The sequence below is a fragment of the Mauremys mutica genome, chromosome 18, assembly GCF_020497125.1.
Source record: "Mauremys mutica isolate MM-2020 ecotype Southern chromosome 18, ASM2049712v1, whole genome shotgun sequence".
In the NCBI taxonomy this organism is placed as follows: Eukaryota; Metazoa; Chordata; order Testudines; family Geoemydidae; genus Mauremys; species Mauremys mutica.
In genome coordinates this window covers 10,760,185-10,785,745 of record NC_059089.1, presented here as the reverse complement: position 1 = coordinate 10,785,745, position 25,561 = coordinate 10,760,185, and the positions used below count along the sequence as shown (strand labels likewise).

The window sequence follows — 25,561 nt, the reverse complement described above, 5'->3', positions numbered from 1 at the left end:
AAACTGTTTTGTTCAGAACCAGTATTATGGCCATGAAGCCAACTGCAGCAATCTGGGAAGCCCTCTCCCACCTCTGACTCTTATGCTTTATCAGAGCAGGACCTGCCTGGAAAGTACTCAGCTACCCAAGAAATGGAGGCTCCTAAAGAGGAGGGGCTTTTGGGCCGGGGAAGACTCATAGACTTTAAGGTCAGAAGGGACCATTATGATCATCTAGTCTGACCTCCTGCACAATGCAGGCCACAGAATCTCACCCACCCTCTCCTGTAACAAACCCCTAACCTATGTCTGAGTTACTGAAGTCCTCAAATTGTTGTTTGAAGACCTCAAGCTGCCTCCAGGAAGTGACCCGTGCCCCATGCTGCAGAGGAAGGCGAAAAACCTCCAGGGCCTCTCTCAATCTGCCCTGGAGGAAAATTCCTTCCCGACCCCAAATATGGCGATCAGCTAAACCCTGAGCATGTGGGCAAGAGTCACTAGCCAGCACCCAGGAAAACTAGTGAACAGTCTGAGCCATTCTGAGCACAGTGAGATACATGCACCTCTATCTATCCCTGACAGCATCGGGAAGACACAGAGAGAGGCACTGGGGGAGACCAATAGGAACCAGCTTCTTACATCTACTGGATTCACAGGAGTTTTTCAGAGGCGGAGTGGGAAAATGGGAAAGACGCTGCAATCAATCAATAAAAGTAGCAGTGGCGGGTCTGACCCATCTCCTAGATGGAGGACCGGACACTGCTTTCTCCCTCCTCCCCAATCATCCCCGCCCACGGTCCCTAATTCCTGCCCCGTGTTTTATCTTTCCGATCAGAGAACGTGGTTTCAGGTGCCTGGCCCTCGCTCGGGCAAGCAGTCCCATCTGCAACTTCTCACACGAGGAAGGGTCTGCAGAATTGGGCTCCGAAGGCCTGCTCCTCCGAGGCGCTTAGCCCCTGGAGCTCCCATTCACTTCATCTGGAGTGGAAGCTACTCAGCACGTCTGCAAGTCAAGTCCCCAGAGCGCAAGCTCTCTGGGGCAGGGAACGTGTGGTACTCTGTGGGCCTCAGCCTGCGGACACGACTGGGCACAGGACTTACTACTACACGGAACAGGAGAGACACTGTGGACATGATTTTTAAATACTGTAGTGGGAAATACTTGGAGCTGAAGGTTAGCGGACTGTCCTGCAAGGACCTACCTAAAGTGCAAGCAATGCGGCTGCTCGTACCGCAAACACTCACCCGCTACTTCCCCGCCCTACATCGGACTATCAAACCCACTGCTCCCCACCGTCCTTTCCGAGGGGCTTGGCGTTACTGGTTTGGGGGGGCTTTTCAATAAAGATCGTCATTTATGTACTAAAAACCCCAACTCCGCTAAGTCTTACGTTGTCTCGAATATTAATGTCCGATCCCTTGGACAGCAATAGCTTCACCAGCTCAACGTGCTTGTATTCGGTGGCCCAGATCATGGGCGTCCAGCCTCCGTCGTCCTGGGAGGGGAGAGGAGTGCATGAGACACACACAACATGGACAAAGCAGAGCCTGCCTTGATTTCCATGGGCTGCAGCCACGACAGGCAGCACCTCGCAGAGGAAGCTACGGACCCCCTTTGTCTCAGGCCACCATGTGATTGTCAATGGTTGTGGAGAAAACCCTGTTGTCGTTCACACACAGCATTGTGTGGTTCAACCCCATCCGCCCCACTCCTGCATTCCGGCGTCGCATCACAGACTGAAAATGGGTCTCCAGGGGTGGGGGAGAAAGGGCCCGTCTGTGCAGATAAGATTGTAGCATCAGAGCCCAAACCTACATCTGAAGTGGGTTGACTGCCAAGGCACCAGGGGAGCTGCCAGCCCGAGGAGCGGCCCAGAACGGTCCTGGAAGAAGGCTATGGGAAGGCTGTGTTGCTGCACCCCTTATGGCTGGATGTCCTGTTGAAAATGGCTTAGCTGCCGGCTGCCCCCCACCCTTTCCAGAACAGCTCAAATGGGCCCCAGATCAGCTTCCTCTCTGGTCCCATTGCTGGGAGGAGGGGCTGAGAGACGCGCCGCAGGGGCAGACTGAGGCTCTGTTAATGGACCCTGGGGATAAAGGCCCCAGGATCAGCAGAGGCCTAGAGGAAGCAGGGAATCGAAAGCAGAGTCAGAGGGAGCACAGAGCACAGCTGACTGCTGGTGAGTGGGCTGGGCTGCCCGACGTGTGCGGAAGGGAGGCAGAGAAGGAGGGTCTCTCTGGGGTGGCCTTGAAGGCTGGGAAGGTAGGATCAGATTACTGATGGATCACGAGCCCATTAGCTAAGCACGTTTGCTTCTCCAGACCGGCCCAGCAGTGTCTGAGTAACCATGCGGAGCACTGCTGAGACTGCAGGGACAGACCACAGTTCCTGAGCCGCGGAAAGCGCCTGGTCTTCCTTAGGCACCGCGCAGAAGGGCCTTACCTGGCAGTTGACGTCCATCTGCCCGTTGGAGAGGAGGTACTGAACTACGTCGTAATGCCCTTTCTTGGCAGCCAAGTGCAGACAGGTGGAGCCCTCAGCATCCTGAGCAACAAAATCACAGAACAACTCAAGGAAAATCATCTCCCACCCTCCCCGGCATCAGACATTGTTGGTGTTACAACAGCCGCTCTGGGGTATGTCAGAAAGAGACAGGCTAGTGGTCAGAGCACTGGTCTGGGAGCTGGGAGAGCCCCCCGGCCCCTCCTGCTGAGGACGTCAGGAGAGAGGAACAGCCGCCGCAGCCAGCCCCCAGTAGGGTGTTAAGTGAAGCCCTGACAAGCCAGCACTAGGAAGCGCAGGTCGGGGCTGGGAGGAGGAGAGGGGCCTTGGATGAAAAGGCTCCCCTGAGAGCTTTGCAGAGCTGGCTGTCAGCTGCTCCCCCCTCCGTCTGCTGACAGTGGCTTTCTTCTCCCTCCCTCTCCCACAGAGCTGTCCCCTATCGCTCCCCCGCTGGAGCCAGAGGGGCAGGAAGTGCGGGGCAGAATTCTCTCCTTCACATAGGCAGAGCTTTCAGCACAGGCCGCGACTGTGCCCATAAGGCCCCTTACATCAGCAGGGCCCCCCCGGGAGAGACAATCTCAACCAGAAACTTAAGGCTTTGCCAACACCTGGGTTTTTTTTATCCCCAGTTGCTAGCCCGATGCAGCTGCTCAGTACAAACCACTTCTCCCACCAGTGCAGTATGTCCACACAGGGGGCTGCCCCGGCACCTCTACACTGGAACCACACAGGGGTCCCCAGAGAGACAAGGCCTGAAAGAGGGTCTGGAAATGCTGAGGAGAAACTCGGATCAAGTTTTGAAAGCAAAACCCCCTTTGGGGTCTTCGAGTACAGGGTCTTCTACAGGATGGAAAGGTGGGAGGGCTGGGGCGTGAGTGATGGTGGGAGGGGAGAGACCCACAGCGTAAAAATCAGAAACCAGCCGTGCTCTGGAGAACCCAAACTTTTACCTCACGCAAACTCAATCCAGAGCAAGCCCCAAGGGGCTGAAAATAAATGAAAAACCAAAAACAACCACCCCTCCCTCAATTTGAACCACATCATCCCTTCACATTAAACCCACAAAAAGCAACATACTTCAACATAGGAGCACCTCTTTGGCCCACAAGAGTGAGGACCCCCTCCCAAATAGCTGTGCAATACAGAGAGCATAGGTGCCTCACAGACAATGCCGGGGGGCAGGAGGGGGGAAGCAATTTAATTGGATGGGGATGTTGTGAAGGCCAAGACTATAAGAGGGTTCAAAAAAGAACTAGATACATTCATGGAGGATAGATCCATCAATGGCTATTAGGCAGGATGGGCAGGGATGGTGTCCCTAGCCTCTGTTTGCCAGAAGCTGGGAATGGGCGATGGGATGGATCATTTGATGATTCCCTGTTCTGTTCATTCCCTCTGGGGCACCTGGCATTGGCCACTGTCGGAAGACAGGATACTGGGCTAGATGGACCCTTGGTTTGACCCAGTGTGGCTGTTCTTATGGGGGAGGTGAGGTTTTAGACAGTTTACACTGTGAAGCTCCTCAGGAGAAATTTTTACTCTCTCTAAAGTGTCCCACAAGCCCCTATACACAAGTATCCATGAGCACAGTGTTAATAACCAATGGTGTATCTTACTCCTGGCAGGTTCCGCACATACAAAGAACAGCGGTTGCACAAAGTTCACTGCAACCTTGACATAAGTGAAAAGCATGCTGGGAATCTGGTTCATTGTTAGCATAAGCACAAAAGGCTTGTAGCTATGTATGACCCTGGCTAACAGCAGCACCTTTCTGGCAAGATTCACAAGAGGTAACTGTAGTCTCGCAATACACCTGTGTGAGAGCAGGCACAGTTAATATTAAACTCCCACTGACTTCAATGGGACCAGGATGTCCCTCTGACAGGAACAGCAGCAGTTCGCAGGGGGACCCAGGGATGCCCTTGGTCATTAGTTGCCCCTTTCTTGCTTGACAATCCCTCTCTCTCAGCGAGGGGAGGGCAGAGAAGCAGCAGCTAGCACTTCTGTCTCTCTGCAAAAGAACCCCAGTTGATGTAGCAAGGCTGCTATTTTCAGACATGACTAATACCGTACAGGAAACTAATTAACGCAATAAACTTCAGGAATTATTGAATTTCAGTAACGATCCCAGGGTTGTAACAGTTCTAATTTACTTTCGCTGGTTAGGATAAGGGTTTTTTTCCCCCCTTTACCTTTATTAAAAAAATCTCTTTGCACTGTGCCATCATTAAATCACACAACAGGCATTTGGCAATTGCTTGGGGATGCCCCTGGCACCAGCTAGTTTGAACCTGCACGTGCCCCCACACGTTGGAGAACGTCTCCAGGGGAATTGTCAAAGGCCCGATGACAGACTGCGTTTGGCCTCTTGTAGCCTGCAAGCAGGATAATCCCACAGACATAGGCCAGCTCCTCAGTGGACAAAGCATCATCTCCATTCTGCTCCATTCCTTAGCAATATCACAGGCAGCGAGCTGAAGGGAGCAGGTGGTTACTCTATGAAGTTTGTGGCGAGGAAAGCTCCTGCCCTCCAAATGGCATCTGATTTACGACACTAATAATCCATCCATGTATTTAACAAGCATGTTACTGGCAGCTAGCCAGCCACGCTTTTATTGTATCTGTTTAAATTTAAGGGCTGTATTTTAAAGACAGCCTCTGATTTTGCCACTGCAGTTTTGTGCTTGCAAACTGCTACACAATTAGATACTTGGACAGCTAAATGCTCTCTCTTTCACTTTCAATTGATCTGTAGGCACCTAATTAGAGGCCTGTTTAAAAAATTGCCCCAAAAAGCCTAGTGCTGAGTTAATGGAGCACAAAACCAGAGGTTAAAAATCAAAACTCTCTTTGTGTCCATGGAATTCAGAACCAACTATTATTGCTATTCATTATTTTATTACAGTAGAATCCGGAAGCCCCAAACATGGAGCAGATCCCCATCGTACACTTAGGTAGTAAGAGACAGTCCTTGCCCCAAAGAGCTTGCAGTCTAGTGTTAAATAATTTTAAAAAATTATTACCACCAGCCAGCGCGACCCAAATGATAGAGGCCCCCTTTCCCTCTAGCTGGGAACTTGCATCCAGACTCAAACCCTTCAAGAAAGGGAAGGAAAGCCTGACAGGCCACTCAAGGAGAAAACAAAACAAGGAATCAACGGCTACCTTAGGATCTACCAATGCTCCAGCCTTGATAAGATACTTCACAGCATCCAGATGGTTATTCTCTGCTGCCTCCATCAGCGGGGTCCTTTGGTCCTCCGAGCAGGTGTCTATGTTAGCACCAGCCTGTTAAATGGCCAAGGTAAACACAAGAGCCATTATAACAGCTACTGTTTATCAACGGAAGGGTATGGGAATACAGATTTGCCAGCAGGTTGTCTATTGAGAGAACGATTCACCCACATAAAGAAAAATGATGGGGAAGAGGGGGAGTCAAAGCTGATCTCTGTCCAAGAATCACATTATTTGCTCTCTTCCATATTCAGTAACCGGGAGCACAAAGGAACGCACATCTGGACTTAGATGGTCACTGTTATTAACTCATTCTGTAGAACTCACAGCTGGTCTCTGATCACCTCTACGATAGCTCAAAAATCTCTATGTTCTCTAAATCCAAAGAGAAGTTCTCTGTTTCCAAGGGCCCATCAACTCCATGGGGACAAGGAAACAAACAGTTGTCCCCTCCCTATCCATCACAAGCTGTTCTGGAAAGACCTATTCACCAATAGTGAGGAGAGGGTTTTTCAAAGCGCTCAGCACTAGGATGACTGCTCCCACTGAAGTTAACAGTAAAATTTCCATTGACTTCCATGAAAGCAGAGTAAGGCCAATGCGGAGCTGCTTGGGAAAATCCTACCGTAATTTGTTGTCAGAATGCTACAGTGAAAAGCATTTGGCCTGTTTATTCCCCATGCTTTGCCCCATAACACCCAAGCTGCTTCAAAACAAGCAAAAAACAAACAAACAAAAACCCAAACTCTACAATTCTGAGGCAGGCACAATCCTTGGATTTTGTTGTTAGGAGAAAGCCTATCTACAGCAGTAACAGGCCGACTCAGATTTATCTATGCACGTAAAAGGGGGCCCGCTGCTTCCAGCTACCCTTCAGTAGACCCCTTTGTTTTTATTGCTTTGAAAGATCTAAAACACCCAATCCCCACTGTGGAAGGGGTGTTTCAGGTTAGGGGAGCAGGGGATGTTACTGCCTCGGTATTGTGTTGTCGCAACAGCCTTGCAGTGGGAAATGCATGAGATGATGGACTTGTCCTCATGCTCCATCCTCCTGACATGGTCATCCCTTTAACAGAATTATTCTTCTAACCGATTTTATTCCTGTGATTCATTGCAAGGCCTTACCCATGCAAGTAGTTCCATATACTTCAAACAGGACAACTCACCTGGATAAAGGAGCAGAATTAAGGTGCACATTTTAAAAAGTGACTACTGATTTTGCGTGTTTTTGGGTGCTTAACTTGAGACACCTTCAGGAGCTTCATTTTCAGAGCACAGAAGGCTCAGCACTTTCTGAAAATCAAGCCCCTTAGAAGTCTCTCAAATTGGGCACCCAAAATCACCGGCCACTTTGAAAACATAGGCCTATTCATTTTGCTTTACATTTTGTCGTACAAGTTTAAAAAGCCCATTATTTTAAAAACATTCATTTAAGAGGGTTCCAATGCAAAGCATTTTTTTGTACTCCAGTTCTTGGCGTTAACCACGTGTCTACCTTTATACAAACTTATTAGTGTCCAAATCCCATCAACTCACACTCCACAGAACAAAAGAAGAATGCACTATTATTTACAGTGTCTTTAATTTGCAATGGAAGCACTGAGCCTACATTCAGATGGCGGTGGGGGGGGGGGGGGCGGAGGCGGACAGACAGCAAATCCTGAGATTTAAGGGGTTAAAATTGAAGGTAAAGGCTCAGTAGGTTAATTCCCAAATGTTTTTCAGCTCTGGGGGATAGGAAGACATGGCATGGAGAGAAGCCTCTTGATTTGAAGAATATAAATGGAGATGAACCTGAATCAGCATGTGGCAGATGTCCACGTGCCCAGATTCCGCAGCAGCGTGGAGAGGGGTTCTCTTATTCTGGTGCTCCATTTTGAAGTTGGGATCAATCCCGTCCACTGAAAAACAAACAGAGACTCTTCCAGCTGGGATACAGAGACCAGCAGAACCACCACCAGCGAACTGCCACCAATCTCGCTTGGGATCTTAAATTAAATTGTTACATCTTTGCTATCACCAAGTGCTAAAACAATGAAACCCAAGAGTGACTATTTCTGTAGACCAGGCAGTTCTCAGATATGATGTGAACTATCGTTTAACACAGAGATGGTGTATCCTGCATGCCACCTCCCCTCTCATTCACAATTCTCTAACATCCTGATGGCTGCAACAGCAGTTGTTGACATGGCGAAGTAATAGGGAAATTATTTAATCTATCTGGCTCAGCTGTGCAGAAACTGACAAATGATGCTGATGGCCAGGCAATAATGGCTGGGCATGACAATATGGTATGTAGGATGAAGTCGTAGTTAAACAAAACACCAGTGAATCGAATTTCACTACTACCGAGGACTCAGACAATGAAGTCGATATTTGCTGAAAGGACAAAGGTGTTTGTTAAAAGAAAAGACTGAAAGTATTTGCAAAAATGTATTGCAAAACACTGGAGCGGAGCCAACACGATCAATAGAAAAAATTACTCAGTGTCCTGCAACCAAAACAAAAAGAGCAAATATTCCCATGTGATCAGTGATAAAAGCAACATCAGAATCTCAGAATTATCCTCCAGTTTCAGTTTATTAAGCACCTTAATAATAAAGCTTTGCACACTGATGATCTTTCATTCTCCGCAAACTCACTGAGTCTCCTGATTTAAAACACCCTCCATACCGCATGTAAACATCCCCCGCTTGTTATGAGGCTAGGCAAATTTTGCCAGTTTGGAAAATTACATGGAGGATGTTTGAGGGCAGTTAAGGATGTGCATCTGTATAAAACTGTGTCCAAATTCAGATGCAAATTCAGATGGGTCCACATATGAGAGAGAGGAGAAACAACTGCCAACAATAAGTTATTGGCAAAACTGATTTTAGTTTCCAACACCCTCCCACCTGGGCCAACTGGGAATGCAAAGTAGGGAACTGGACTGTGGCAACTGACTTGCAGGAGCTGGAGTACTGCCAAACTAGCACCTTTTGGGAAGGATCCACTTACCCAACATAAGCAGGACCTTCTGAAGTTCCCCTTGCCTGGCAGAGAAGTACAGCTGCTTCGGGTGGAACCGTAACTTCTTGGGTCTGTAGCAGGGAGGAAATAGGCTTATTATTTACTCTTAAAGAAAAATCCCAAGAGCTCTGTCCTCTCCTGACTGCCATCGGCTCATACCAGAAATCTGTTCCTAAGGAAAATCAGGAAGTACCACGTGCATCTGCTCTCCCTGAAGGGCACCTTTCTACCACCCTCTGCCAACCCGCTTCACACATACCATGGACAGCCCTATTCCCGAGCCCACTAGACAGAGCCTTTGGGTTCCCCCAGTGGATGTCCCTCACTGAAAGTGAGAGAATGCAGCTACTGCAAGCACTTGGCTTTTTACCACACCCACTCAAGCAGCGTGTGACCAGCGTCACACGGCTGCGCACACAGAGCAAGGCGTTAAGAGGCAGGAAGCGGCATTTTCTCCCCACGACTCCTTTAGCAATACCTTTCATGTGAACGTTCCACAGGGTTCAGCTGCTCAACAGACCTCTACAATGGCTGCTAAACAGCAGCCATTAATTACCTTGTTCTTGGAGGACTCCAGGCATCTCGGAATAGCTAGTAGGATGTTTCTATTTAGGCAACTGTCTGAAAGGAGAAGGCTCAAAGGAGCCAGACAGAGGGAGCTCCTGACTTTGGGGTTCACTCTTGTTGGTGTGCTAAGAGTGTGAATGGGGATCCCTGGTAGGTCAACCTTGGTAGTCCGGTCTGTGGGAAGGCAGACTAATCCCCACTAGCAAATCCATCAGCATGATGGATGCAGCAGAAGCTGGGCTCAGAATCCACAATCCTCAGTGGAGAATGACCGATCTGAATAGAAACACGCTGTGTTCAAGTGGGCCTCAAAGCCCAAAGAGACTAAACCCTGGTTTGTTCCAGCCCAATGAACCAGGGTGGCATTGGAGAGACGCGGGGGCCAGTTCTTACTTTTCTGAATCCAGGGCAATCAAAGCGCTTTCCAAGGTTTCTTTAACTGGTCCCTGAGGCAGGCCAGTGGCAGGCTTCACAAAAACAGAAGACCCAGCCAAATCAAACCCCTCGGTAGCCAAACTCTCTGGTTTGTCTTCCTCAGACAACTGTGTTCCAATGCCACTGAAGTGAGAGAGAGAGAGAGAGAACCAAACGTAAGCATTAAACCCAGACAAGAGCACATACATCTTATGCCAAATAAGGAAAGAAAATGAGTTTTAAATGCAAATGCCTTAAACAATTTTGAAAAGTGGCCTCTTGGCTAGAATTCTCCTCGGACCAGAAGCAGCGTTACCCTCTCATTAGAGTAGCTGTGCTCTAAGTAACATATTTGGGGATACAGCTACTACCGCAGCACGGGGCAGAGAGCTCTGTCCCAGCAGTCTGCTGAGAAAGTACAAGGTGGCAAATGACAAAGATCATTAGCACACGTTCAGATAAACCTCAAGGTTTAGGATGTCTCTTAAGTGCTGCTCAATACTCAGACTTCCAGAACAGGTGGTGATTTGCTTCTCACTCTGATTTTCTCTACGCACACATGCTGCTCGGTTGGAGCCACACGTGTTATGGTCCGGTGCTATGTAAGCTTGCTCCCTGAGATGATATCTGCTATCCCCAATCCTGACCTGCAGACACCCACTACTAATCCAGTCCTAGGCTCCCCACGCAGCTCTGCGAATCCATCCCAGTCCCTGCAGCTCTCCCTGCTAATTCTGGGCCTCTCTCGAGCAGAATGCAAGATGTGCTGAATTACATAGTGGTTTTATGAGGTGGACAAATGTCTCTGGGACTGGACTGACACCAAAAACTCATTTACGGTAACTTGTGACATAGGAGGAGAGGTCTTCAGAGGTGGAAGTCTAGCGCATCATCCTGGTACAGCCTTCAGCTTCCAGCTGCTGGATTTGGCATACAAGACAAGAACCAGGAACCTGTTTGATCCATGCAGCAGACAAATCAAGGCACAATGGAGGGCCCGATGCTTCCACTGAGCAGCGACTCACCTCCCTGTGGTGGTGTCTGCCCTTCCCTCCAGAGCCACCGGCTTCTCCTGCTCGTAGGTCAGCAACACTGTGGAGGTCGTGTCTGCTTTTGCTATCGTCACCTCCTTCGCCTTAGAGGCCTCTTCCCCGCAGTGCGGGCAGTAGCTCGTGTCATTAACCTGGGAGGCACAGTTCTTGTGGAAACGGTGGGAAATGCTGCTTTCAGGCTGACACTCCATGAAAGTGCCCTGGGGGGAGAGAACGCACAGAAGTAGTTCACATGTTCTGTCATAAATAATAATGTTCTTTGCCCTTCTCTTTACTATCACCTTTAGTATCGCTTTAGTATCACCAGCGGACACCTGGAAGGAAGGCCAGAATTATCACCATTCTACAGATGAACAAAACAGCAGCAATGAGAAACAACCAATTGGTTATGATTACAAACCAAGCCACTAACTGATCTGGTAACAGAACCCAGGAGTCTTGGTTCCCTGTTCTCTGCTCTAACATCCCCAACACCAAAACTCTTGCTGGTGTTTCTAGAAACACAAGTTCTAATATGTGGCATGTTGTAATGGCTTATACATTGGAGTCACACTTCCCCTTTCCCAGTGGATGCTCTCTCTGTGCACACGATGCTCCCGAAAGCAAAAGGGGCACATGTCAAGATGACAGGTCTGCACACTAAGAAAATCTGACAATTGACCTCTGTTGCAGGCCTTCACTTACAGGTGTGCTGTAAAGCTACACTGACAATGGAGTTAATGCCTGGCCTTACCTACACAGAGCTACACTCCTAAACCAATTTCAGAGAATCCATGCAAGGGGTTACACCGATGTAGCGACTTCAGTTGCTAAACCAACTTAGCACAATCAGGATGACTTTTGTGTTTACTCAAAGCCCTATAACTGTGCGCTGTAGACCACCACTTAACTGGCTGCTAGTGACTTTCTTCTCCTCTCTCCAAAATCCCCCATCACTTCCTGATGACTTGAAGTTATCCCAGAATCCATCATTCTGTGGCACCAGTGTTACCTGAAGCCCATTTTTGTGATGGTATAGACTGATGCACTCTGGGATAGCTGGGAGCTGCAGCCAATGGGAGCTGCGGGGACGTCATCTGTGGATGGCGCAGCGTGGAGAGCCGCCTGGCCATGCCTCTGAGTACTATGTAGGAGCCGGAGGAGGGACATGCTGGCTGCTTCCTGGGAGCCGCACGGAGTGGGGCAAGCTCCCGACCCCGCTCCCAGCAGTAGCCGAGGGCCAGATTAAAAGGTCTGACGGGCCGGATGTTGCCTGTGGGCCACAGTTTGCCCACTCCTGTTCTAAGAGATCTGCTCTAGGAATTATTTTGGGGAATTTCTCTGGCCTGTGTTACACAGGTGGTCAGACTAGATGGTCACAATGGTCCCTTCTGGCTTTGGAATCTACAAAGGTAAACTGGGAAAGGTCATTATGGGAAAGATCAGTGTGGGAGGGAAGACACCCACAGCCCTGAAATTCTTAAGGCAAGGCCTCCAACATGGTGTAGCTGTCAGGCTGGATCAGTCAATAATATTCTTTGACGTTCCTCTGGAGGCTACAGGTACCCCAGGGTACGTTACCTAGCTGCCGCTGTACCTATTCCACAGCACTTGAAGCAGCATTTCCCAGCAGTGAAAGGTAGAAAAGATACATGTGATCACTGAAGGGCAGCACGGCAGGCCTCCCCATTAGGCACCCACAGCACCTCTGGGTCCCCCCAGGCTCAAATGAGAGACTTACTGCAGTGCAGAAGTATCCACAGCCAGGGCAGCACTGGTGTTTCACCATTCTCCCTCTGTGGTCCTCGCACAGCACCAAGAGCTGGACCTTGTTGGAAGGGCGCATCAGCTCATATTTCACCACGCTGTTTGTGCATCGGCCCAGCTGGAACGGGAATAATGAGAGGAAATACAATTACTGGAGACCAAAACACAGACAACCCTCTCGGCTTGTGCACACTGCCGTGATGAAACCTGGCCTTTTCACAGCCCTTCAGATGCATGCCAGACAGCATTAGCCGTCCAATAGGGAGCAGGGAAAGCTGCTCTCACAGGAAGAAATGCATCATTTACTAACTAACATGCATATGGACCAGAGAGTCATTCAATCCTCATAAGGAAATTCATAACTAGAAATACGCAAGAGCCAAGCAGCAGCAGAACGGGCAGCCCCCGGGTTTGAGTCACCAAACACTCACTCTCATTTTGCCAGAAACGGAGGGTGCCACTGACTGAGGGTGGAACAAGACCTAATGCACCAAAGCATGTTACTGTTCGAAAGTGAACACATCACGAGACAGAGGGAGAATCGCTGTGCAATTAAATTATGGCTTGCGCTTGTCGAGGTCCCGTGCTGGAACATGCTCAGGCATGTTAAGGGCCAGATTTTCACACGAGCTCAACACACTGTGCGAGCGCTGTGTGCTGAAACCATTAAAAAAAAAATCAAAAAAAAAAAAATCTGGCCTTCTAGGGATAGAGTTACCATCACTGTCTTATTCAAAGGATCCTTATGCTCTCTCCCACTACCGTAGGTTATTATCCTATATCAACACCTGTGCTGCATTCGCACTTATACATCTCGTCGTTTTCACTTCCTGGGTGCCAAGCACTAGGCAACATGGGGTTATGTTTGGGTTTCCAAAACTTTCACTCCTTAAATTCCACCCCTCCAGCACTACCTCCAAAAAACCTCCTTTCCCGCCCCCCTCCCCCAAATACCACAACAACCTATTGTGAAAAACATCCCTACCAAATCAAAACACTGGGCCTAAAACTAACTGACGTGACTGTCAACCCCGCTGCTTGGGTCAGAAGTGCCACTAATAAAAGTGGCACCCTCTCACTCAGAGTGAGCTGAAAATTAGCAAACGAATTCCCTTGTTTTACCTAAAAACTAAGCAAATTTGATCAGCCATACAGCAGGTCAGCCTGTCTGTATTAAGTAGTCCTGATGTTACCTTGGTCGCACTTTCTATTAAGGTTTCATTTCCAGGTAGTTTTTAAAGAGTACATAAATGAATGATTAATAGCTCTTTTATCAAACTGACAATCAATTGTTACAGAGGCCAACAGGTGGCTTATAACCTTTGATAACCCCTTCCAATATTGTTCTTACAACATCCAGCTACGTACTAGTCATGTAACCTATCAGCCACTTATTAATGCTTTATAACATAGAACCTCAATATAAAGGGTGGCCATTATTCCCTCGGCCTGCTCACCCCCAATCTGTCTGGGAAAGGGAGCTCTCAGAGAACCGTATAGCTTCTTGCCAGATCCTCTCTTCCTTGTCTAGAGACCCCTGAGAGTGAGACTCCAGGTCTTCTCCTCCCCAAGGCTCTAGGGGTGTTTTCCCGTCAATGACGAGCTCTTGTCTCGTATTGGGGTACTCGTGTGCGTAGGTGACTGGAATACAGGTGGCCTGCAAAAGGCTAATTATCCCCCCCACCCCAATTCTTTCCAGAACTCTGGCTCTCTCCCCTCCCTGTATCCCTCTCACTAGAACTGCACACGCTATTGGGGGAAGAGTCTACTGGCGCTTCTGTGCAGCTGCAACGCGTGCTCCTGAAGCTGAGCTACATCCCTCGAGAGCCTAGTCACAGGGCAGAAGCAGGAGGGAAGGCAGGTGGCTTTCAAGCACCTGACAGCCACTTTACCTGCTACAATTCATGGGCAGCGAAGAGAGTTCTTGGTCCTATTTGCTCCCAAACTACCCTCTGCATGGACTAGTCTGGGCACCTGCCCCAGGCTGGGAGACCAGCCTGTAAACTGAGCACGCTTATGTTCTCAGCACAGACCTCTTCAGACTCCTGCCGTCAAAGTCAGGACCTTGGCAAACCAACTCAGCACATCCAATTTCTCTCCCCAAAGGGAGCAGACAGAGTACTCAGCGTGTGAAGCACATGGGCCTAACCCTTCCATGGGAGGAAGCTGAAGTAGGGTCTCCTACCTCATTGTCCACGCTCTCCGTTGCCATGCACTGGTTGTTGGCGAGCGTGGTAATCTCTCGGCTTTTGGGGGTTTCCATTCGACAGCTACAGAGAGGCACTTCCTGAAGACCATCCATTTCTATTGCTTCAGGGCCATTAGAGAGACCTATGGTGCGAAAGTCAAGTCAGTCAGCTCTGTAATTACCTCCTGAGAACACCCATAGGGAAGAAAAGGGGACAGTTGGCCAATGTTAGCTTTACCCTTCTAGAGCCCCCTCCATACAAGGTTCCCAAAGCGCTTTACAAGCATTAGTTACATCTTGTTACGTAGGTACGCAAGTTGTTCTTATCCCTATCCTACAGATGGGGAAAACCAAGGTACTTCGTGTGGCGTTTTCAGAAGTGTCCAGTGCTGGTCTAACTCTGCTCCCCCTGGGAATTTTACCACTGATTTCAATGGAAACGGACACTTATGACAACTGAAAACCCCACGCCAGAAAGAGTGACTGGCCCAAAGTCACACAGTGCACCTGTGGCAGAGAATAGAGAACCCAGGAGTCCTGACTCCCAATACTCTAAATATCAGATAACTTGAAAGGGACCAACTGCAGTTCAAAGTCTGAAGCTACATTATAGCAGCATGGCAGAATGTCAGGAAAGTATTTCATCACTGGCTTCTGTTTGCAAAGGCTTATGAATGGCTGAAAAATATTCCTTGGCACATTTAGTCTGAGCCAGGGACGGAATATTTGGATCCTATCTGAACACTGTTCCTTACATATTTTTGAGTTACAGAAACACACTTTTTTTTTTTAAACTTCCTATACATTTCCCCTTGGCTAATTCAAAACTGTCTTGTTCTTCAGAGCCAAGCCTGGGAAGCTATTAGGTCTTCAAGTGAAGTAATCGTGCTGCTTTTTTATTTAAAAAATAAAAAAGCTTCAAAAGGGGAGTTATTTTCCTCTGGGCAAAGGTTGAAACACCAATACTAATCATTCAGGTCACAGTAGAGAATCCCCTCTGGTGCCACTGTGAAATCAACATTCTTTTTTTTCCTCTGGAGGACACCATTTTAAGGGTTAAAAACCAATCCGTTTTCATCTCATAAGGAACGTCCCCAAGCTGTAAGTATTAGGCTTCCAAGAACCACTACAGTACGTGGATAAAGTCTGTCTCTACTGCAGCCAACTAGCTGAACAAGCCAACTAAGGATGGGTCATGACAGTGTGGTGAAGGCCCCTGTACATTTTTGTGTAAACGCCATATAGAGCCTTAAGAAAACAGAGCCTCTGCCAGGATCACAAGGTGAGGAGCGGTTTAATTCTCCTTCCAAGCTGCCATTTCAACAGCCCTTCTGACATTCAGCGGATCCAGTCAAAACACCCACCACCAGCTCATGGGGGTTTGGGGGAGGGAGAGAAATTGACTTTCCGTTCGTGGTGGACACTCCCACCAGCTCTGTGATGTCCCATGACCGAGAGAATAAGGCAGACGTTCAAAGGCAGCTCAGTGTGGGGGAGAGTCAGTTTTATGATGAAGCACTGGACTCAAGGCAAATTCAGCACTGGGAACAGCAGCCTTCTCATTAGAAGAGGCCTCTCTGGCGCCAACAGGCAGATAGCTCTGTACTCGGATCCCCAGGCACTGCCCTCCTGCACAGGAGAAGCATTCCATCCTCAGGGAGTCGACCTGCCCTTCTCAGAACGTACTTACAGTCACGATCCAACACACCCCACTTTGCAATAGTCACACTGCAGTGCTGGGGGCTAGGAATGTAGAATACTGCAGGGCTGCAGTGCGGTGCTTTTTGGGTAAATAAGGGTTATTTCAAGGGGGGAGGGGCTGCAAAACTGGGTAGACAAAAATCAAGGGAGAAAAAGTCAGCCAAAACTATGAAGGCTTGCATCCTCCCGGAGAAATGTTAAAATCCACCAACAAAACCCAGTAACCTAATTTAAGCAGGGTTCCCTCCCTTGAACCCCGTTCTGCACACCACTTGGGCCAGACAGTAACGGTGCCACCTACGTCCCTGAACTCAGTGAGATTAGCGAGCTGCCTTTTTAATGATGCAGCTCTTCAAATTCTCCTATCAGTAGCCACCAGGGGGCATCATCTTAATACAGAGGATAAGACCAAGGAAACAAAGAACCAAAATGGTACATGGCCATATTTAGAAAGCTGACACTCACCTTCTGATTGTGAAGATAGAATTCCCTTTACTCGGAGATCCAAAGAATCAAGAGACACTTCCATGTATTCCATACTATTCTCCTGCCCAGCTCCCTCTCTGCCTCCCAAAGGTGGTTTATACGCTTCAGTACCTAAATTAAAATATACATATATTTATATAGCAAAAAAGAGTGTGTGTATGTATAAAGGCCACATTCATCACAAGAAAGCAGTACGCAGGAATGCTCCTAGGAGTCTATAAATACAGATGCACACAGAATAATGAAAACGTTAACATCTGGGCACGTATGTTACAACTGATCTCTTATCTCCTTCTCTATATGATCGGGTAGATTTTTCACTTCCACTTAGGTAACGATAAAAGAATAAAACGAGACAAACAAGTCCTGCCTTCCGAACACACATCTGTCTGCTGCTGTACTGCATCAGCAGCAGAAGCTTAAATGGCAAGAGAAAGGGATGGAAGCCTAACTCACCCTGACTTACCCTACAATCTCTCTAGGCCACTGCCCCAGCCAGGCAGTGCAAACTAACCAATAACGTACACATAAAAACACTGGAAGGGAATGGGACAGCTGACATCCAGATTAATGGGAAGGGGGAGCGTAAGTGCCCAGTCCTACCATTAAATAAGCAATGCTGCTGCTGAATCGAGATTTTGGGAGGGGGGAAGGGATATGTGGGAATCTTTTCAGGCATTCAAGCCCCTTTAGATTCACCCATCTTCACACTTGTTTCTTGCTTGCTCCTACCACTTAGTCTAATTGGTGCCAACGGGCTTTTGTTCCCCTGGATGACTGGGGAACAGCTGGTTTTCATGCCAATACCTGTATTTGCGGGTCAGCAACGGGACCCAGGCCTGAATTTTAGTATTAGCTATTTGCCCAGGAGTGATTGGCACCTCCACTTCCTATTAATAACGTTTCCGTCATCCAGTCAGGGAAAAGAAACGCCGGGCACAACTGATGTGATCGCTTTCACACTATGAACCAACCCAGGGACTGAAACGTGTTCACTCAGCCAGTTATGACAGAAGTTGGTAAAAGTCAGTCTGTCTGCAGAAAGTTTGCAAGCAGAAAGACTGCTTCCCCCATTGGCTAAACCATTTGATGGTGAAGGAGAACCGTGAACCTGTAATAACAGAGCTGACTGAAAGGCTTCACTGCTGTACTCCTGGAGACTCAATCTCTTTCACCCAGCAGCCAAAGAACTGATCAGACCCACCCTCTCTTCAATCTCTCTACGCAGCAGCTCATGAGAGAAAGAGCAGTGTACGCTACACAGTACGTTGCATATTTTGGGTCAAATAAATTTGACACTCTGAACTTTGCCCTCATTGTGGAGGTGCCAAGAGGCCAATCATCACACACTTTGCATTGCTTCCATATGACGGGGATACTCAAAACCAGGCATAGTCCCAGTCTACATGGTGGTTTCCCTGTGTCCCTTCTGAGCATACTTGGATGAATTTGTGAGATTTGCTTGGATCTTAATTCTTACTACAGAGAAGCCACCCGATTTGCTCCTTCTCTTGCACAGGCTCTGATCATGGCACTCTTTCCTCTGGTTGGATGAGGCAGACAAGAGAACAATCCCATGACTAACTGGGAAACGTTCACCTAAGGAGCAGCAGCCAACCTGCCCCCACTGCCTTCTACCCAAACCCATGCAGCCTTTCTGCTTGTGGGCTCTTCTGCTCTCTTGGAGGAAGAACAAAGACTGGGGGTTATTCCCAAATCTGCCATGTCACCTGAAAAACCTACTGATTCCTTTCTGAAGGGAGAAGTGCCCATAAGTGCTGCACACACAATCACTGGCTGCTGCGCATCGGTGTTCTGAAGTATAGAGGATTCACGTGCGGGAAATTCACGGGGGCAGAGATTGTTTTGTTCTGCGTTTGTACAGCACCTATCACGCTGGGGTCTTGGCCTATGACTGGGGCACCTAGGCGCTACAAAAAGACAAATACTGAATAATAACATCTATCTGCAACAGTAGCTGCGTCGACGACCCTGGTTACACCATGGTTCTATATTGCTCCATCGTGCCCCTGAACCTTTTCAAAATCTCAGACAGTTCAGGTTTTGTGGGTGGTTTGGGGGTGCTGGTGGTGTAAAACCAAACAGCACAGTAAATGCATCGGGAACAGCTCTTTTGTACCTGGGGCCCCTAACGGAGCTGAAGTTCCAGTGTAAACTGGCCCTAAGTGTCTTTTTCAAAGCTGGTGAAGACAAGGATGCTGGTGTAAGTTCCTATGGCAAATCCTGAGATGCATTCCAAGGTAACAGAGGCAACCTCTTACCCTGTAATCGTTTTCCACTCAAGCCTTTCCCTCCTCCCACTTATCATCCTTAACATCTACAAAGGCAAGGCAACAAATCAACTGGGAGGAGAGGTCACCATTCTTTTGTCTTCACCTGGAAGGCCTGTTTCTGTACAGTTAGCAGACAAACACAACCGATTACCTAACACGCTGGCTTGTTTCTTTTTATTCCTCCTCCTCCTCTTCCGGGTGGGTTTCAGCCACGGGCTGTCCGTCTTTCCTTTCCTCTTCAGCAGTTTCTTCTTGATGCTGGACTCGGAGCTCTGAATAACCAGAAAGGCCATTTGCACACAAAGCACGCCCGGACCGGTGGCCCAATACTCATTTCCACCCATGTTAAGGCCACTTACACTACCCGAGTGATGTCAGGGTGGTTAGTGTAACTGAGAATCAGGGTTTGAAATCAAAGTGGTGCTAAGAAGTCTCTAGAGCTTACTAGATACACATTTGCAGGCACATTTTCCATCATTAAAACAGTGCACACTTCGCTTTCAACGTGCTTTTCTAGGGCAAGGTACTGGGTATACACACAGCCTAACCACACTCACCACAGAGAGAGAGCATCCAGCTCTCTGGAGGCCAGTCTCATCAGTGATGTCTACAAATCCAGGTTGATTTACTGCTTAATGTATGTAATTTGCTTATACAACATACTCCAGGCTTGGTGGTCAAAGCATCCAAATCTCTCAGGCAGCCTTGAAAATGTAAGCCTCTAAGTCTGTGTTCAAATTTAAGTTGACATCCCATTAACTGCCCAACCCAACTCCCACTTCAGTCAAGGAAGAGGTTGCAGATCTACACTGTCTTCCTCCTCAAAATACTCTGTACCACTCTCTACCCTCGCACCGGAACCACTCGGAAAATATCAGATACTGAGTTCTTGCTCCCCAGGGCAGGTTCAGACTCCTATTGACCAATGAGAGGAGAACGGTGCAGAGCCAAGGGCTCTCTGCTGTCTATGCTGAGCGCCAGATGTTTAACTACAGGGACTCTCAGTCAAATGCTTCTGCTGCTCATTTTTCCCTAATGGCTCACTGGGAGAGCAGTGGTCACTCAGATAGCCAGGATCCAAACCACAAAGGGCTTTACAGATCAAAATCCAACCCCAGGAATTGTCCCAGAAGGGATAATGAGATACATCAAGGAACTGCCCAGGAAAAGCTATTCTGGAAGCCAGAAACAAGCCAATGCCAGGGTGCATTACTACTGACCAGGACCTGACTTTCCCTTCCCTCCCCAACTTAACAGAAACGATACTTGTTGCAATTTGTTCCACCTTCAACCTTCTGCTCAGCCAGATAAACTGACTATGCAAATAATTGAAAGAAACAACTGAGGCTAAAGATTTTCATAAGTGATTAGTATCAGAGGGGTCGCCGTGTTAGTCTGGACCTGTAAAAGCAGCAAAGAGTCCTGTGGCACCTTATAGACTAACAGACGTATTGGAGCATGAGCTTTCATGGGTGAATCCCCACTGCGTCGGATGCATAAGTGACTAGTGATTCTGGATGCCTTAAAAGGGGGCCTGATTTTCAGAGGGGGTAGAGGCAAGTCAGCACTGCATGAAAACCAAGTTCCCGTGAGACATCTCAAGGTGGGCACCCAAAAAGCGCAAAAATTTTGACACTGTAAAAAAAGTGCAATTATCTCCCCATTTTGCTTGAGGCAGGTGACTCTGTGTGTTGTTTATAAGCCTAAATCCCTCTTCTTTGATGTGTTCTGCGGCTCACAGGGCCCAGGGAGGGCTGGGGCCACGGCTTAATGAATGAACTCAACAGTGTTCTGAAAAGGAGGGTTCAATTTCAGCTTATAAAAAAAAAATTGTTATAGACTCATTCCAACTGCCGGGTCTGTATCTAAGGAAGAACTTAAGAGGAACCATCAAATATTTCCATTAACATTAAAACATGTGAAGAAACTAGTCAGCACCTTGCTGAAAACAGCGAACAAACAAAAGCTCATTAGTGAGCATCAGAAGGCAACTGGTTCTATTGAAAATCATGGACATTATGGAAAATATGGCACCCGTGTGGGTAGTTCCATTGGGTTTCAGACAGTGATTCCATCACACTGGCAGGGAACCATGGTGCTTCTTTCTGTCTCAGGCAGAGTGTACAGGGCAAAGACTGAAAAGAAACATCTCGCAGCCTGGCTTACCAAGTCAGATTCATCTCCATCTTCCTCCTCCTCCCCAGATTCTCCAGACTCTTGTTCCTCCTCAGATTCACCATCTTCCATCTGTAGTCAGCATCCCCCCAAGAAGAGAAAGAGTTGGCCATGTCAGCTATTTCAAACCAAAGCACCTTCCTCATCATGCAACCACAAGGTTTCTGTCACCAAGCACCATCCATGTTCTAGCCAGAATGTGAACTAACAGAACTCACTTCCCAAAGCAAGAACCCTTCGTCTGTTAACTCACAGCAGGGGCACATGTACTGGGGCAGGACTGGAAGCTCTACTTCCAGCACAAGGAAAAGCTTTGCTACCCAGCGTGAGGATTATAACCTTTTGTGGCTTCCCAAAAGCAGGGCCAGCTTCATGTCTTCGCCATCTGTTTGGCTCCTACTAATATATAAAGATCCAGCCACTCAGGAGCGGTGATATGAACAGATAGGGCGATGTTTGGTGCATCTGGGTTTTACTGCTTCAAATATAAACCCTCATGCTTCAGGATATAAAACAGCCTATAACTGAAGAGGATTAGGAAGAAACTTTCTCTTTAAGAAGTTAATTTTATGACTGTCTATTATGGGGTTTCTGCTTCTATCCCTCAAGCCTCTGGTTCTGGTCACTGTCCCGAGACAGGCTATGAGACTAAACAATCCTGTATGGCAATGCCCCAATTTCAGAATCCCTACAGCAGGCAAGGAGAAGAGGCAGGTCACCAGGGGCCTTTGCTTCCATAGCCCTGTTCTCTGCCACCTCAAGTGCTAGGTCCTAGAAACGTCCTCACTTCATGCTGTGAACTTTGGTTCCTCTCTTTCTCTGTCCTGTCCCTATGTACAAAAATCCCCTTTCAGCTCTTTCACAGTCACTCGAAAGGCATCCAAATACCTTTCTGGCATTGTCGGCATCAGATGAGCCCTCCTTAGAGGTCCTGTTGTCCTCTGCGGGAAATGCAGCGGACTGTTCAGCTCCATGTTCGTCTTCCTCTTCCAGGTCATCAGAGTCTTCCTCTTCAGAGTCCACCTCTATGCTCTCCCCATTCATGTGAGGGCTGATGTCAATTAGGTCCTTTTCACCCTGAAACATACCCAAGTACATAAACCAGGAAGGTCACAGCAACTCATACTACTGGCCCATTGCATCTAATCACAGATTCGCATCATCTTCTTTGTACCAGGACACCTGCTGCGGATTGAGTACGGGACGAGCTTTCCCTCAGAACCCAGTATGGCTGCTAATGCATCTGGACAGAGATTTTGCCACAAGCAACCTAGCCCTATCAACCTGGAGGACGAGATGCCAACAGGAGTAATGCTGGGCTCTTGTGGCAGTACAGTGTGTTAATGGCAGGGTCGCTGGTCAGCCCTGATGCTTACTAGGCGTAATCATGAGTAAAGATTGACCAGTTAACTGAAAGCATCTAATTTATTTCACAAAGGGACAGTTCCACTGTGTCATCTCAAGGACCCAGGGAGGGTTCCTCTGAAAGGAAAAGAAGTTCTAACACCCAGGTTGGGATTTTCAGCTCTCACTGAATTTAATGGTAAAACTCCCCTTGTATGAACTGCAGTGGGAGCACAGTTAGGCCAGTCCGAATCCCACCTTTTAAAATCACCTGCCTTTTTCCCCTTGCAACCTCAAGCACTAACACGAGGGATGACTCTCCTGAGGGCTCCAAAGCAGAAACATTTGTCAAGGTCACCTTGAGAAATCCCCAGTTCCAAGAAAATCACAGAGAACAAAAAAAAATCAGAAAGGGGTTGTTTTCCTTTGTTCAAGGTCTCTTGACACACGACACCTGAGAAGACTCCCTGTAACTGCCCATTTGCAGAACGTTCCCAACCACCAGCCTTAGAAGGGCAGGAAATGGTTACAGTGAGAATGCAGTTGTAAAGAATGAATTACAGATCTACAATGAGCTGCCATAGTTGCAAGTCTGCACACGGAGCTGATCTCCCAATGCAAAATATACATGGATGAAAGAGTCAAACACTTTATTCCCCCAAGAAGCAAGTAAGTAGCAGGTCTGGCTCGGCCCTTACCTTGGCACCCGCAGTGGAATGAGTTATGCTCTTAAACATCTCAATCATCGTTCTCTGTTTTAACACTTTGGTCTTTTTCTTGGGAACCAGGCTATAGGTTCCCATTCTCCGCTTTTTCTTCCGGGATACTGCAGCAGCTGGCGAGGGGGAATAAAACGCAAAGCAGATTCAGGATGGGAAGGAGAAAGCGTGGAAAGCAGAAGAGATGCCATTCGAGTGCTTTAAAAATGAGGTTATGGGCAGAAAAACAACACAGAGAACAAACATAAGGGCTTCTGGGACCCACTGCTCCACTTACAGGTCAACCAAGAGAGTTTGTGTGCATGTACACATGTGTTTCCGTCAAAGTCGCAAACTCAACCTATGTTCTGACATTCCCCTGCCCCGCCCCCAAATTCTTCCTGCTCCTTACATCACCACCAGCCCAGCAATACAGAGTCTCTCTTTCAGAACTTAGCGGGCAGTTCTGCTGATGATGCAGGAGGCAGAATAGACTCCAGCTTGCTCTCAGAGCCTACAGGAGTAATAACATATGTTTTAACCAGGAAAGTGATCAAGAACAACTTGAGAACACACAGGGAGCAGAGATATTGAATACGGAGATGGCTGTTATTTAACTTCACTTTAAACCTTGCACCAAAGTTTCAGTTCTCTTCCTTAAAAGGCTGTATTCAACCCTTAATTTTGTTAGCCTCTCTTCAGCCCTCTAGACAAATCAGAGATCACACCTCAGTGCCTCACATTGTCTTGGGAGAACACACGTCACATGCAGATTTGGTTCTGGCTCTTTGAAGAATAATGTAAGCCCAGGGAATGGCTATCTTGGGAGTCAACATTATTGCTCTCTTGTTGTGAGCTCTCAGTTCCTTTAGAACATTCCCTTGCATCTCATTTTACTTTAAACATTTCACTTAAAGGATGTTAAAGAGGCTTCTCTTTAAAAGAGATGTGTTAATACAAGTTATTGTTATTACAAAGCTACACTTCGTAATAAGCAGAAACCAGTAGTAAACTACCATCAGAATCCTATGAAATTGTGTATGAGCAGCTATAGCAATCCCAAAGAAAGCCTTCGGTGTAGCAATATCCCATGTGACAACTGAAGGGCTACAAATTTGCCTATTGTAAACAGCTTCACCCTAGAGTGTAAGTGAGTAAATGAAATGTCTGCCCATGCCTGCCTTCAGCACCCAAGGGAAGTGGGAGATTGTGATGGAAGGCACAGGTGCCCTGCCCTCTACATTCTCAGTGAAGCAGAACACCAAAGCTACAGCAGACTGTCAATATCTGAACACCGAGGTTCAAGATACTAGTTTACACTGGGGATTTTCACTCACCCATTCCATTCTCAAACTCTTGATCTCTCCCCTTCTAAAACTCCACCTGGCTTCTATTGCATCCCTCCATAAACACTACAGCCAGCAGAGTCCTCCCCATGTTAGTTACACAGAATTCCCTTGGATGGGGAGACAGCTTTAACAAGGACTGCAGGACTAGCCCCTGAGCTGTCCAAAGGCTGCAGGCTAGCACATGGTCCGTGGTGTAGGAGGCAAACAGCATCATCCTTACAAGTCCTGCCAGTCTTGCTCAGTCCAAACCCTAAGAGGAGTCGATGGGAATTTGGGGTGTCAAAGGAGTGCTAATTGTTTATCTTAGGTGCTTTGGTTCTTTGGGATCAGGCCCTGAAACTTCACTCTGACCTGTGCCATGACATACCCCTATAACGACAGTAAGTTCCACAAATCTGCAAGTGGTACAAACTGGCAGCTGTAGAAGAAGAAGAAGGATGGGATTTTCAAAAGCAGCACAGTGATTTAGATGCACGAGTCGTTTTCCCAGCTGCATTTAATTTAGTCTTTTTAGGCCCCACCTACCGTCTCAAAATCAACTGACTGTGGCCAAGTCATGTTATAACATGGTTTATTCTCCCAAGTGTAGGCATAAAAACATATGGTACAACTATGTAAGAGAACCACGTCTCAGCCTAGGTGGTGAGATTCAGTGCTGTACCTCTAAGCAGCAGAGCACAGAGCTTGCAGCCCTGGGAAGAGGCGCTAAAGCAGCTTTAAGCTGCCTTTATGTCCTCCCAATACTGGGGTTCCCCAGGTGACCGGGGAGGCCCCCAGAATAACTCAGACACCTGCTGGGCTGCAGCCCTGCCCAGAATCTCT

At 47.9% G+C, this 25,561-nt stretch overlaps 1 protein-coding gene across 15 annotated transcripts in view; it reads right to left on the bottom strand.

The window, feature by feature from the left end:
- The window catches only part of EHMT1 (euchromatic histone lysine methyltransferase 1), a 162,250-nt gene that overhangs the window by 31,642 nt on the left and 105,047 nt on the right, over positions 1-25,561 (bottom strand). For 14 of the 15 annotated variants that reach the window (XM_044992504.1, XM_044992514.1, XM_044992510.1 and 11 more), the window contains 14 exons: positions 23,391-23,527; positions 22,237-22,425; positions 21,340-21,420; positions 19,325-19,445; positions 16,859-16,990; positions 14,690-14,835; positions 12,479-12,622; positions 10,732-10,958; positions 9,686-9,850; positions 8,714-8,796; positions 7,511-7,617; positions 5,648-5,770; positions 2,423-2,524; positions 1,371-1,475 (listed from right to left, as the gene is read on the bottom strand). In XM_044992504.1, coding sequence (XP_044848439.1) covers positions 1,371-1,475; positions 2,423-2,524; positions 5,648-5,770; positions 7,511-7,617; positions 8,714-8,796; positions 9,686-9,850; positions 10,732-10,958; positions 12,479-12,622; positions 14,690-14,835; positions 16,859-16,990; positions 19,325-19,445; positions 21,340-21,420; positions 22,237-22,425; positions 23,391-23,527 — 1,862 coding nt within the window. Of the gene's footprint in view, positions 1-1,370; positions 1,476-2,422; positions 2,525-4,337; positions 4,494-5,647; positions 5,771-7,510; positions 7,618-8,713; positions 8,797-9,685; positions 9,851-10,731; positions 10,959-12,478; positions 12,623-14,689; positions 14,836-16,858; positions 16,991-19,324; positions 19,446-21,339; positions 21,421-22,236; positions 22,426-23,390; positions 23,528-25,561 lie in introns of all 15 variants that reach the window. The other variant, XM_044992516.1, reaches the window with a different exon arrangement.